General features: G+C 38.2%; 1 protein-coding gene across 2 annotated transcripts in view; it reads right to left on the bottom strand.

Annotated features, from left to right (window-relative positions):
* PRKDC (protein kinase, DNA-activated, catalytic subunit) overlaps positions 1-14,545 on the bottom strand; it is an 81,600-nt gene that overhangs the window by 14,001 nt on the left and 53,054 nt on the right. Inside the window, exons 61-73 of one of the 2 annotated variants that reach the window (XM_080381459.1) lie at positions 14,280-14,411; positions 12,925-13,104; positions 9,396-9,604; positions 8,830-8,968; positions 8,082-8,270; positions 7,377-7,601; positions 6,641-6,749; positions 5,837-5,948; positions 4,121-4,310; positions 2,863-3,037; positions 2,586-2,776; positions 725-905; positions 47-207 (exon numbers count right to left, since the gene is read on the bottom strand). In XM_080381459.1, coding sequence (XP_080237585.1) covers positions 47-207; positions 725-905; positions 2,586-2,776; positions 2,863-3,037; positions 4,121-4,310; positions 5,837-5,948; positions 6,641-6,749; positions 7,377-7,601; positions 8,082-8,270; positions 8,830-8,968; positions 9,396-9,604; positions 12,925-13,104; positions 14,280-14,411 — 2,193 coding nt within the window. The remainder of the gene's footprint in view (positions 1-46; positions 208-724; positions 906-2,585; positions 2,777-2,862; positions 3,038-4,120; positions 4,311-5,836; positions 5,949-6,640; positions 6,750-7,376; positions 7,602-8,081; positions 8,271-8,829; positions 8,969-9,395; positions 9,605-12,924; positions 13,105-14,279; positions 14,412-14,545) is intronic. The other variant, XM_080381460.1, reaches the window with a different exon arrangement.

Here is a 14,545-nt window from a genome sequence, read left to right as displayed (position 1 = left end):
TCGATTTACAGAAACATTTGCTGCTAGGAAAATGGAAGCAACTAACCTCTCGTGTCACTAGACCCAATGTCTCTGCTGGATATCTTTCAATTATTTGCAGCAGTCTAGGAAACCTCAGTCTGGCTTCTCTGGAGTTCAGTTTTAAAGCTTTTATCATTCTCTTCACCACAATAGCTGGGAATAGCTGCAGATCTGCAGGGTTAATTTCTGCCAAGAGACATTAAACAAGAATTATCAGAAACACCATCACTTGTTCCATGTCTTTGATCATCTGGAACATTCATCTTTACAATTCAGGTTGTCGGGTTTTTTTCCCAGTGTATTCTGTATTTTTACTTTGTTCTTCTTCCCATCTGTTTGAACTGCACACATCTGCAACACATGTACTTGGGGATTGTAAGGATTAGCTTTATCAGGAAGCTGCATCACTGCTGGTATCTTGCCTGCTTTAAATACAGCACTGCTGTGGTCTGGGAAGGAACAAGGGAAGCACACGCTGGATATGATGTATTTCTCACAAGCGAGAGGGAGACTACGAGTGATTCACTAGTATCAAAGCTAGCAGTAATAGTGGGGGGAAGGAATATAAATACTGTTGAACCGAAGGACAAACTGTTCCATTTAAATCCAAGCTGCACTGCTCAGGGAGATCTGCTGGGTATCACAAAAGCTCACGTATCACAGATAAATCCACCTCACACGCTTAGGAGAAATCCTGACTAACCAAGCAAGCCTTCTTCTTCCCTACGCAGATGCTGGTCACAGAAACCAACCAAAGTCATATACGCATCGATAATTCCCGCTACATCTACATGTTCCATGGAGTGGGAATGCTCTTCCTCTTCGGACTTCCTCACGGCACTGCTGAAACACTGAAAAGCCTTCTTGTTCAGACTTGCCAATACCTGAAATTCAAACACAAGAGAAAAAAAGATATGTTAGCAAATAGCATTCAACAATTCTTTCTGAAACTGAAGCTTGGTTGCATGTCTTGAGTAGATAAAACTTTAATTGTAGTAGATGTTTCGAGCAGCTGACACAAAGGAAAAAATTGGGACATTATTTCTAGTATTTCTAGTATTCAAGTATTCCACAATTTTCAATTAAAAAATATAAAACACACTTTAGTCTTTGGACATGTTATGTGGAATTTTTATAACTGCAAAAAAGTTAATTTTACTAGAGTTTTTCCAAACAGTTAACAGGAAACATAAAAAATGCTGGTTTTTTTCCTATTAAGACATATCTGCAACATCTGCATAGCAACTAAGAATCTGTGTTAAAAAAAGCATGCGTCAAACTATTAAAAATCCGGTATCTTTTTCCCTATGACAAACACAGTCATATTGATTATACATTTCTAATGCAGCTTGTGCAATGAAGGACTCTACAAGATCCTTTACTACTGAATTTTTATATATCAAGTACATATGTTCTATTGTCAGCAAGCTTACCAACCTCAGACATTGTAGCTATTGCAATCATTAAACAATATACAAAATTGCTGCAGAACAAGTTGGAACAACGCTGTAACTGAAATTAAACAGTTTGAATTTCAGGTAGGTGGAGGGAAACTACCAGGGTCAGAGTACTGCTTAATAAGCTAAAATAAGGCTAAGCTCCTTAATCTTATAAGATTATACCTGGTATCCCAATCTGACTCATTTGACACAGAAGAGCTTTTATGCTCAACTTTTAGATTTCCTTAAGAAGAATGCTCTTCATAATTATCTAATAAATGAAGCTTAAGCTTTCACTTAGTTTCTACGTACCTGAAAATTTAGAATCTTTTTTGCAGGAATCTCTTAATCTGCCTTTTTTTTTGTTTTAACAACCATAAAAACACAAATTAAGACCAATTTACTGCTGTTTTATATTGATATGGTTTGTATCTAAGGGTCTTCATGGTGGCTTTAGGAATTAACAGAAATAAGTCACAGCGGTACTTCAAATTCTTCATCAATGTGACAGACAAGAAGTCAGTGCCACAGCATCTGGGACAATGGACAACACATGATTTCAGACGCAGCAGTCTGTCACTGTATTATTCAAGTGCACACCTTCCCAAAACAGGCAAAGTTGACCTGCATATGCTCTGTCTTAAAAAGACCTCTCCTCTCTATCACTAAAATTATTTAGATGAAATAACTGTATCAGTAGCATTATCAGTATTATAAAGAACCCTTTACAAAATAAGATAGTCTGACAGCATGAAGCAGCTCAGAAATGCCCAGCTAAAATGAAGGTATTCTTTGAGGATCATGTTCCCAAGCCTTGTCTTGCCACAGTGCATGCAGATGCTATGACTGTCTTCCCCCTTCACACAAAATCCAGGAACAGAGAATTGCAAGGACACTCCAAACTGAAAACGCTACAGTGGTGCAGAACTCCAGGAGAGCAAAAAAGCAGACAAAACAGCAGCCAGAGCTTCCCCCATCCCAGGGATTTTTCCTGGACAAATCACTGCTAGTAGCAGATGGGTTTCACATTCTCTGTATCTATCCACATCCATCACTACCTATTGTACCTGTTGAAGCAGCGATCACAATACTGAAATACCTAAAAGCTTTTCTCCTCTCATTTACCTTTTCAGGACTCGCAAGACTTTCTCCTGATAGTACTGATATTTTTCCAGCCTTTTCTTCCTCGATTTGCTCAAGGCATCTTGGATCCTGCCTAAGAGCATTGGCCATGATGTGGTACGTAGTACCCAGAAGAAGATTCTGGTTTCGGAAGGCCACTATGTTCTTGCTAAGATAGTCAGATTTGGTATCTTCTGTGGAATTCAAAACCAAAGTTGGTAATTTGACAACAAAGCAGCTTTGTACAATAAACAATGTGAAGCAAAGAGAAAGCTGTTACCAAGCAGGGAGATGGTTTTTAACACTGAGAGCACACGTTCAGGACAACTCTGGTTCCGGCTGCAGCTATGTGTAAAGCGGCAATAGGTGTGATTCCACCTCACCAGCCAGTCTTCCCTCATTTTGGCTTCTTTGAATAGGTTTTTCAGAAGCTTCTTGGCCACTGAGAAGCTGTTCTGTATTCAGATTAGACAGAATTTTCAGATAATATATCTGAAGAGCAAATAAAACTGTTCTGCAACTAAATTAAGGGATGAGAATATTTAGGTAACACGTGGAGAGGTCCATTACTAGTTGGGTCTCATATTCAAAAACAGATTTATGCTAATGGAGAAATGCAAAAAAAAACCAAAACCAAAACCCAGAGATTTAACAGTCTGACAAAATGAAAGTAATTCTATCTGCATGACTAAACAAGCATTAACTGTTCTGCAGCACACTGGCAATGTAACTTGGTTTATAATACCATAAGCAAATCACTTATATTTGTGTTTTGATGAAAAGTTTCACATTAACTAACATTAAGGGAAATCTTACTTTTCATTTACTCCTTTAAGTGTATAGTCAACACAGCTCTAACCTTGTATTTGGTTATTACAGTACTTAAAGTCTTGTCACCGACTGCAGATTTCTGCAGCATCTTAGAAGATGGGGGAGACCTCAACTTAAATAATATTCATTTTGTCTCAGGCTTGAAACACCAAAGGTCCATCAAAGAAGGCTGTTACAGTCATTTTAACAGCCAGATCCAAACCAAAAATTTTAAGTCACTTCGCTTTAGTTCTTTATGTGTTAACCTAACAGCATTAATGAAAACCATAAATATATATATAATCTCATAAAATGTTTTCACTATTGCTGACTAAAGTTATATTGATTCAATCTGAACTTGATTTGTTTCCTTGTACAGAAGAGATTGTTTGTAAATGAGAAAACAAAGTGGTTGCAAGCATCCCATCCATTAAAGACTGAAGCATTTCAGATACTTTATTTATCTGCCCTTTAAAATGCCAGAAACCACCTGTGGATCAAAAGGGGCCTTCAGGCACATTTCCAGTAATGACAAATTGTCATCAAGTTTGTAATTAACATTTATCCATTTGTTTTCTCTCACTTGGAACTGACTTTCTTGAGCTTTCAAAATGTCCGGGACAGCAGGCCCTGACAAAAAGGTACCCAAGACCACCTAAAATGCTTTTTCAGCTGTAGTTTCTATGCATTTTCTCTCAAAATTGGAAGCTATCAGACAGTACAGTCACCTGTTTCCTGGCACTTTCTACCATCTTCATCTTCATGTTAAATTTACAGCTTCTAATCATTGAGTACATGTCTTCACCCTGTTGATCTACTTCCATTTGGTCACCAGCACTGTATTCTTCATCCACCTCCATACTATCATTGGCCTGATCACAGAGAAGTTTCTCCTGCAGTTTGTCAAGAAAGAAACACCTGCACAACAACAACAGGAATACAAATCGCTCCATCATGCATCCGAGGGCAGGAACATTGAAGTGTTGATCTACCTGACAGTAGACACTGCAAGTAGTCAAGCTACCAACAAGATACAGCGATCACCTTTAGCAAGGGCTAAATATAGTCCTTGGAATCTGGAAAGTCCTAACTGGGGACATACTGACACTGACAGCATTCTAGGATCTTGGATTGATGTGATTAGGTATTAGAAATGTCCATAACAGAGTGGGATTTCAAAGCTACAACCTCTAAGTTCACCAAGCCATGACTTGCGTTCCAACTTGACGGAAGTGCTGATAAACAGGAGTCTCAGTTATATAGTGTAAGGGCCAGGCTGTTTTTTATGTCAATCTGAAATTCAAATGTATATCACACCACACGTGTAAACATTGAAATTTGTGTTGCAGAAAAGACAAGTGACCATAATCAGCTTTTGAAAGGGAAATGCTACATTCTGTTCAATCTACAACTAGTCCTATCTTATTTAATACCACCTCTCATCATGTAGACTGTTATTCAATGCAGAGGCTAGCACTGCAGTCTGGAATGGGGTTTTGCACATCCTCTGTCACTAATTTGAGATAAAGGTTTTCTAAAAGCACTTAAAAGTGTTTAAGACACTGGTAACCCTTCAATTCATAATTATTTTGAGACTTTGTAAAGGATTAAGCCATACCATATATGCTGCCTAATATTTACCTGCAATAAGCTCTTCTGTAGCCATTTTTTCCTGATACCAAGAGATAATAAAACAAATTACAGAGTACAGTGGGTATCAGCAGAGCTGTTGAAGAAGTTGTCCACCAGCAAAAGAAAGAATCTAGATTTGCACTGGAAGTGTGGTTGGGATGAAGATAGATACCACCGGGAGGACAGAAAACTGTCAGCTTTGGAAAAGCATTCCAGCTTCTTTGAAGCTAATCCAAAAGAATCTCTGGAGAGCCTTTGTTCTTTCTAGCAACAGTTGCACTGCAGAAGTCTCTAATTACAGCACTAGTCATAGACTTTCCTATAAACATGTGAAACACTGATAGCGACAGGGCTGGGCTTATTTTGTAGACACCCTAACTCTGGAACTGCCTGCAAAGTAGGTAAGCCTTTTTATTCATAACAGACTGGCCTTTTGGGTGGTGTTTCATTGAGCTGAATGCAGCTGATCTACTCAGTTACAAGGGGATGTGTTTAAGGGCTGCTGAAGTGGGCTAGCTTGCACAGCGCATGCAGTCACTGATGCAAGAGAACACCTGAACTAGCAGTTACATTTCCCTATCAAAATACAGTTTATTCCCTGGCCATTTCTCAACCTCCTTTTGCTTCTCACCACAAGTTAGTCACACAAAACCCAGTTGTACTGATAAAGCTATTACAACAGTTAAAAAAAAAAAAAGAGCATACACTATATCACCCCTGCAGTCCCATGGAAACAAGCAACATTAGAAAAAGCACCTCTCAGAACTCAACAAGCAGACAGAACTAAAGCTAACCCAAGAATGTAATTTTACCGATTTGTAATGATATCATCCCAGATGTTCATAGGATCCATTTTAGCATCTGGATATCTGCTTGTCCAAATTCTGAGAAGTCTCTTAAGGGAAGCCTGTGAAGCTAGGTTACCTAGAAATCAATTAAGAATACTGTCAATGCATCTAAATCCAAACAGTATGAAAAAGGCCTACACCAAACATAGTCTAACATTCAAAAATTTAGTTCAGTTCAGAAAACTGTAATAAAAGAACCAACTTGCATTTCTGGGCTTGCATTAAATACACTGCTTGGCGATCATATTGCTTTTGTTTATTGCTGAAGCATAGGAGATTCAATAAAGGCATGGTATCAACTGTCACTGGGAATCACTACTGCGTAGATCTCTCCATACAGGAATATGCTGGAATATAGTTAACTAGATTTTATATAAAATTTCGTTTATGTGCCTAAATTTGTATTTCATGCCTACCTCAGTAGCTATAAATTAAACACCACATCCATCTTATCTCTGCTAAGCATTATTTGCTACCAAAAGTGATCCCAACAAAAATCTTAGTTTAAAACTATTACTTACACTTCCAAAAGAGGTATTTAACTCTTACACAACAGCTAGGCTAATAAAACTTTGCAATATAACACAGAATTATCTTCAAGCTTATCTTACACAACTGTCAAGAAGACAGTAAGAAGTAATTCCAGACCTATGCTCGTTCAAACAGGAGTTCAGTCCTCTAAGTGAGGAAATAGAAATTCAAAGTTCAGGAAACCATGCTTATTTAACACAAAGAAAGGAAAATCAATTAAGAAAAAAATATCTTTACTTCTTTTGGTCATAAAATTGATGAAATCCTGTATTTCTGTCAAAGCTTGTACAGACTGCAGTTTGGTCATTCGACTTTGAGGTAACAAAGTATCAATACTGGAATAGCTCTGAAAAGAAATTGAAAGAATGGGAGATATCACTTACAGAATTTACAACGTGGTTCTATGCAGTGCTCTACAAACTAGTGACCTGATGCTGGTATATAGTATGCTCTACAACCCAACCTTTTAAAAGTAATTTAATAGCCTGTAAGCTAAGAACAACTCGGCTTTTGACAAGCATAGAGGCATACTCTAGCTGTAATTCCTATCCTACATTTTAGGATAGTCCTATAGTCTAATCAAAACTTGGTAATGGATGGAATTTGTAACTTCTCAATATGATACTCTTTTCAAGTTTGTTCTGGGCACAGAAGGCTTCTAAAAAGGTGAATGACATAAAACTGCTATTAATCAGCACAAACAGTTACGCCGAAAAACTTCTAATAGATGAAATCAGCAAAACAAAACTAATTAAAATGAGAGGATGCTCCACTGGCTGGTTCCCCTCTCATCACTGCAAGCAGCAAATTCAAAGGAAGTTCTGTCATATGATGGGAAAGCACCTAGATTTTGTTGTATTTCGGCAAGTGTTTCTCTCCAGAGTATAATCCAGCAGCAGTAACAGCAACAATAGTTTCATTGTTCCATGAGTTTACATACAAAAATCATATCAGTGACAGCAGAGATTGTTACCTGCATGAAGATCTGCATGCCATTGCTAATGTAATATCTGGCTCTGTCAAAATCATCTTGCAGGATGTAAAGTAGACTAAGCTCTTGGCTGTAATGCATTTCTATAATGTCTTTCTTCTGTTCTGTCTTCATTGCCTCATCAATAAAAGTTAGCAAAGTCTGGTCATTTTCCCCACTGAGCAGTAACTTCAACTTGCTGCGTATTATATAGGGCAGATATGTCTCCTACAAGGTGAAAATATAGTCTTTATTTCTAGGAATGGAACATTACATGATCAGTTTTGTTATCAGTGGCAGATAAAATAAATATATTCTGAACTGTTTTTTAAATGTTTTCTCTTTAGACAAATACCAATTTGCTAAAAAAATCACAGCAGTCTTTTCTGATAGGTTCAAGGAGTTAGCAAATTTTACCAGTTTCAAAACCAGCAGTTTGGTAACTTGTAAAACATGGATCAAATAAAAGTGATAAAAGCAACAACAACAACAGATGATGATCACCCATAGACTCAAGGTAAAAATTAAACTATGTAAAAGCAGCTAAAGTAATTGCTTCGATTATATTTTATATATTGGAATCTCTGCTAATTTCCATAATAAAGTAACCCAAACAATGCACCTGATTTCCACCCACAATCACAGTACTGTAGGGCATGCCTGCAGAGATAAAAATGGTACAGTATCAATAAAGAGATATCTAGAAACCTGCAAAAATGGATCACTCCACATTTTGCTTAGGTCTGGAGGTTTTCCACTGTCAATATTAACGGTAGCACAATACTCCAGAGACTTCCAGTCTGTGAGGTGGTCATAGCATTCCAGAGATGCAAACTCCCAGAAGTCCTTCTCCGCTTCTGTTGGCTCTCCATCTTGCCAGTCTTCTTTACAGAGTGCCTAGGGAATTAATTTGAGGGGCAGGAAGGTTCTCAGCTAGAATCTGACATGTTTCAGCTCTAAATAACCAGGAGCTTAACAATAATTTATTGTCTCACCAGACTTTAACAGCAACATTAAATGCAGAAAATTCAAGCTCGGCAGTATTTATATATAAATTTATTTCAGGTAGCCATCTTTAGTAAACCTGCATTTTTAAAGTGAAGACTTTAAAACAAGGTTAAACAGATCCTTCTTAATTTTTACCCACTATAACTCAGATTTTCTTTGCCATGAACACATGCAGCTTGCTTTCTTGGGGTGGGCAGCACGCCCATTGTATTTTACTTGTCTGCCTAGGCATCTCACATATGAAACTTTGTAACAAACAGTAAAAAGTATCACACTGCTCTGTTGTGACCGTTCATCTGTTCCCATGTCTTTACAGACTGAATCATCAATCAAACGAAACACAAGGACTTTTTAAACAATATGCTACTTCTCAAAATGTTTAATTTTGGCTTATTAGTTTTAAGTCACGAGATATTTATGAAACAAAAAAATATTCTTGTCATTTTACCTCATCATAATATTTAGCTGCTTCAGCATAATCACTCCTTGCTTCTGCCAACAATGCTTTCTGTGTAATTTCCTTAGTTCCAATCTTGCCACTGAAAATGCCACGAAGGACATCATAATCCCCAAGAGATCGGTACAACCTAGTAAAATTGAAAAGGGAAATCTTTTAATTAGTTGAACAAATGTATATTAATGCAAACATCAGCTATTAAAAATACTAATTCAATAAACACTAATACTACTGGCTTGTAATAATACTTTTTTAGATCATAAGTATAAATCGAACCAGATAAACTTCATCTTGTAGGATACCTGAACTGTGGAAATTCTTGTAGTTGAAAAGCTATCAATAACATGTTTTTCAGCAGTCTGATAGCATCATCAGGGTGCCCAGCTGTTAAATCTAACTGCTCTAAGTGAAAGATAGTAATTAACTGACAAGAAATTGAAAGCATATGTAAGTCTAAAAGAGGGAAAGACTAAAGAAGAAATCTCATAAGCCATAAAGGCAGAGTTCTTCACAAGGTAAACCTAAATGGGAGTAAATGGTCTCAAACAAGAATTTACTTAGCAAGTTCAATCCATCTGATCACATCTGGGGGAAGCTCTGTCCTCCCACGCATCCGCTTGGATGGGGGCTCCTCTTCAGGGGACAGAGCCATCAGCGTGTGCTCCAGAAGAAGGATGCCCACTGGTTGCTGTAAACTTGCAAGGCAGCTTGTGCTCACATTAGCTGAATCCAGTTCCAGTAGCTCTCTGTGCTGGTAACTCATTTCCTGTAAAATAAAACAAAACAACAGGCGTCTACTTGGTCTAAAACTATATGGATCACCTTTTAGAGATCACCTATTTGGCATTCCTTTCCTTACAGTGTAAGCTTTGGAAGTAAGCCATTAAATCTCCAGAAGAACTCTACCAAACTCTGAGAAAACTGGGATCTTTTCCCCTGTCTGTTGCTCTTTGGACAGAGAACAGTAGAGAATAACCCCTCTACTTCGTCTGTCTCCAGGGCACAGGACAACCCTCTCAACAAACACAGGGGAAATGGGGACAGGTAAATGGACCATTCACAGCCTCAATCTTTTCAATTGTTGGCAGCATGGTGCCTGCTACACAACAGCTGCATTTCACTTAACCTGCTGAGTGGTGCATTCCTGCCATAAATTAAAGGCATGATTAACCACGATGTCTTCTCTGAGCTGGAGGCTTATATACCCAGTTTTGGCATACCACAGCTTCCTGGCAGACTCATTTAGTACTGTACCCAACTAGTCCTGCTCCATTTCAAAACATGACAGTATTTCTAGCAGGTCTTTACTGTATTTAACATTAGTCCAACTACAGAATAAACTCTTTTCCAGGATAAATATTCTTGTTTACATGAAGGGTTTTTTAAATACTTAAATCATTAACCCAAATATCAAGAAAGAGGCAGAAAAGTTTATTAAAGCCAGGGTTTGGGTTTTTTTTCATTTAAGAACCTAAACAAAAGTTGCACGAATATCTTAACCAAACAGGAAGAAAAAAAAAATCTACAGCATGGAAGAGGGGTAACATAACTTTCATTACAAGAAACAGCATTGAGTTTTAGGACAAAAATTAACGTTGGACTTTTGCAACACAGTATGTTCAAGAACACCAAGTGAAAAAAGAATTGCTATTTGAAATTGCAACAACAGACTGTGAGAACAACCAAGCTACAATTCTTCGATAAATGGCAACCACCAACCACCACAAAAACTGCAGAATAGGCACCTGGCATAAGCAAACTCATTACACAATTTGTATACTTGAGACTCTCACACCAATAAATTGTACTCAATAAAAAGAGAACAGTTTCTTGTAGCTTCCCGAGTTACAAACCAGGTAAATCCCTGGCTTAGCATATGCTTCACCTGCTAATTCAGGCAGTTTCAGCTAGCAGTTTCTCTCAAAGCTGCACATGTGCCCCAGACACTGCTACGTACAAGGCACACACTCCTTGACTGCCAACTTTCAGGGGTTATGTCAGGGACACAGTGTCCACTGCACAATCTAAAAGCTTAAGAACAGCTTTGCTAAGGTAAGACCAAAAACTCAGGGATTCCCAGAAAAAAGTGTAAGAACTGTGCAAATATAACTGTACATCCAGAGAATGAATACTCTCCCAAACTCAAAATTCAGAGACAGTGTCCCACATCAAAGCAGATTTCTTTCTATCTAGTGCATTTTGGTGACTATTTGATCACTTCTGAAAGCAAAGGGAATGATCCTTGCTCCATATGTAATGCGTTCTGTCTTGCACCACATGTTCAAAGATTAGGACAAATGGTATCTGAGCTGGCCTGACAGCTGAAATATTTATAAGGCAATTTACGTTCTTCAGAGACAGGGTATCACTATGGAGTCTATATAAACTTTTGTCATGGGGTTAACTTTTCTCCTAGTATTTCAGCTGGTTTTTAATCTGTCCTGAAAGCCAATCCCAGAACCTCATAGTCAGTTTTAAGATTATACCTGTAGATGAGAACAGCTTATTTCATCACCAAGTTACTCTCCTGATGGGACTTAAGCCTGAGAAAACCAAAAAGTCAAACCACCAGAAGGAAATGGCAGTGAAAGAGGAAGCCTCAGAAGAAACAAGCTAGTATTTATTATAGTGTTGGTATATAGGAAACAGAAGCTGTATTTCCAAATGGCCAGTGATCAGGACACCCTTTGTGAGCTAAATGATAGCCTCAGCACTGTGTGCTCTCACCCTCTCCCAACTCGCTCTCCTGATCAATATGAACTCTGTTCCCTGTTGGGCAAAAACCTTCCTCTGACTGTTATGCAGGATGCTCAAAGACACAGGCTGAGGCTTTGTGCTGTTATTCTTTTGTTATTGAGCGGGGATGGCAATGAGATGCTCTTACGCTCTTACAAAGTCCGTATTTTTGACTGATTTTAACTTACCTGTTTTTTGAGTCTTCATTTTACGTCTACTCAGAAAAAAAAGTAGTCTAACAACAGTGTTATTAATACAGTCTAACAGACAGCATAGTTCAATACAAATAATAATATCAAGACTGAAAACCAACAACTGCAATGTCAAGAGGGAATACTAACAGACAGCTATTGTGAGATGCTGGCTCAAAAAATACCAAGACAGCCCAGAAAAATCCCCATAGCATTTGACCTTTTATGCAGCTGCACAGAAAAAAGTAAACAAGAAGTTACATTTTTTCAGATGTGCAAATACGAGTACTAAGAAGCAAAATCTGTCACTGTTTAAAAAGCTAGTCCAAACTAGACATTTTTCCTGTATTACAAATGACATCTACTGTCACAGATACTTTGAATTTCCGTAACAGAAAGAAGCCATCACCTGCTACCCGAAGAAAGATTATTTTGAGAGCCACAAATCAGATGCAACATTAAGGTCAACACAGTTGACAAGAAACTTTAGATACAGTGACAATGAGCATGGAGCAGGTGCTTGAACAATTTTTTTTTTCTCCCTGAAAATTGAGGTAGAAGATGAAGTTCACAATCCATTCCAAGTCAGTATACACTCATAGTAGAAAGGCTTGTGCTTCCTTTCCACTGAAATGGCTGTGGTGCACCAACTCACCTTCTGGTGGGAGTAGAGTCCTCCCCTCATTACTGAAAATCCCAATTACTTCAGGGGGACTAATTTCCAAAAAAACGAATGAGACAGGCTAACAACAAATAGTCTGACAGCTACTGATATCCTCAAGATATTGAAGTATTCCTCAACAGGAAATTCCCAGAAACAGGAAGATAAGCACATGACACCCACGTAAACCCCTTTCAATTGTTCTCGTGGCTTTCATTTAAAATCAAGTCTCTTCTTGTTACTGATGCAATTAAAACATTAAAAGGTGACTCAAACTCCACAGGTCAGAAATTGCAGAAATCTTGAAAAAATCAGTTCAGAGGCATGAAATACCTTGTTCAACACAGTTGCTTGAAATATCCACTTTGTTAACAATTCTCTTTCCAACTCTGTCTAAATTTCAGTAATACAATTTAACCTTCACTACCAGTGGGTTTATCACACGTTCAAAGACATTATTTATATTCAGTTACTTTCATGCCATATAGCAAGATTTACCTGGATGCATGCAATGAATGGTGGAAAGTAAGACAGGCTTATACTCAGAAAATTATTGAAGTTGTTCAGCAGCTTCTGGATGATGGTGTTTTTCTCAGAAGGAGTTTTAGATTTTTGTACCTCATGAAAAATTCCAGCAAACAAACTGCTGAAAAGTTGCTTGGCAAATGTTGGATCTTTCTGTAAATCACAACAACAGCAGTAAGGCCACTGAATTTTGCTGCGACACAATAAACTAATAAATAAAGATATACGACCCACCCTGTACCTAATCCCTGTATGTGGACACTCTTTGGGAGTGGAATAATTAGTCTGGCATACATCACACCTATGCCATAAATTACTGTACTACCCATTCAAATCCCATCTTAATTATTCTACATAAAGAAACTCCAAGACAATACAGGTTTCACCAGGCCACAGCGTTGGGAGAACATGGAATTTATGATCTTCACATATTCACAATTCCCACTATGGAACCAAACACCCAGTATCATCTTATGGACACCACTGCCAGCGAAGAAGGTTTCAGGAAAAAAACAGAAGACATCAAAGCATGAGGAGACCTGGACCTAACACTGAGGCAGCTAACACAGAGAGACAGACTGTGTGTACAGACAGTTCTATCCAAGATTTAAAGGCATTCTTTCAACCCAGAAACACATTTGTATGTGCAACAATCCTATGCATCCTGGTCTATCACAGGACTGGAGTTTGGTCTACTCTTGATCTAATGCTATTCAGATAACTCCTGAGCGTGCTACTTCCTCCCTTCACACAGAGATAAGGGACCACCAAAAGAAATTAAATACAAAGGTAACCAGGAACACTGACTTCCCAAACACTGTAAAATACAATAGGTTCAGCCTACAATTCCTACCACTCTCAGGCAGAAAATGGAATACTGGATCAGCTTTACTGGGTAGTCAGAGTCCAATCTTAGCCACAGTAACTTCATTTGTATTTTTACACCTCCACTATAGCCATGTGAAGGAATAAAAATGGCTGGTTTGTTGCTGTACAGTGAGTGAATGTCCTTTGCAATAATTTCTGTAAAGACCACTGTCATCTGTTTCTCAGGCAGAGGAACGCAGAGGCAATGGACAACAGCTGATGTTCAGGTCCTCAGTGTTCAAATCAATTGCTCAGGTGAGGCAAGCTACAAGGCAGCTTCTCTCATCACTGCACCAGCCCAGGGGATGGGAGAAACACTCCCTCAAAACAGACTCTAAATGAGTATCACAGAGGTTGACCACAAAACAATAGATCAATGTTTTAAACAGTTGCCCAACTACACGTCATTTTCTGTACAAGAACAGGAAGCTTCACAAATGGCCTCTGAAAAGCAGACAGACCTGGGCAAGGCCCTGCAGAGGAGCAATGAGACTGCAGTATTCAATCTGGATGTCAGGAAGGTCTCCTACTCGGTAACTTCTGTACAAAATAACCTGAGCATCATACTTCATCTTCAGCTCCGATTTCATCTCCTGAAATGCATTGCTCATGTTAAAAAAACAATAATCGTATTACTTAGAGCTGTATCTAGATAAGACAAAAGAAGGAAGAGAATTTCCAAAGTGTTTTATAAACTCTTTCCAAGCTTATTAAAAAAACCAATACA

This window comes from Falco punctatus (genome assembly GCF_963210335.1).
Source record: "Falco punctatus genome assembly, chromosome: 3".
Classification (NCBI taxonomy): domain Eukaryota; kingdom Metazoa; phylum Chordata; class Aves; order Falconiformes; family Falconidae; genus Falco; species Falco punctatus.
This window is presented reverse-complemented; position numbering and strand designations above follow the sequence as displayed.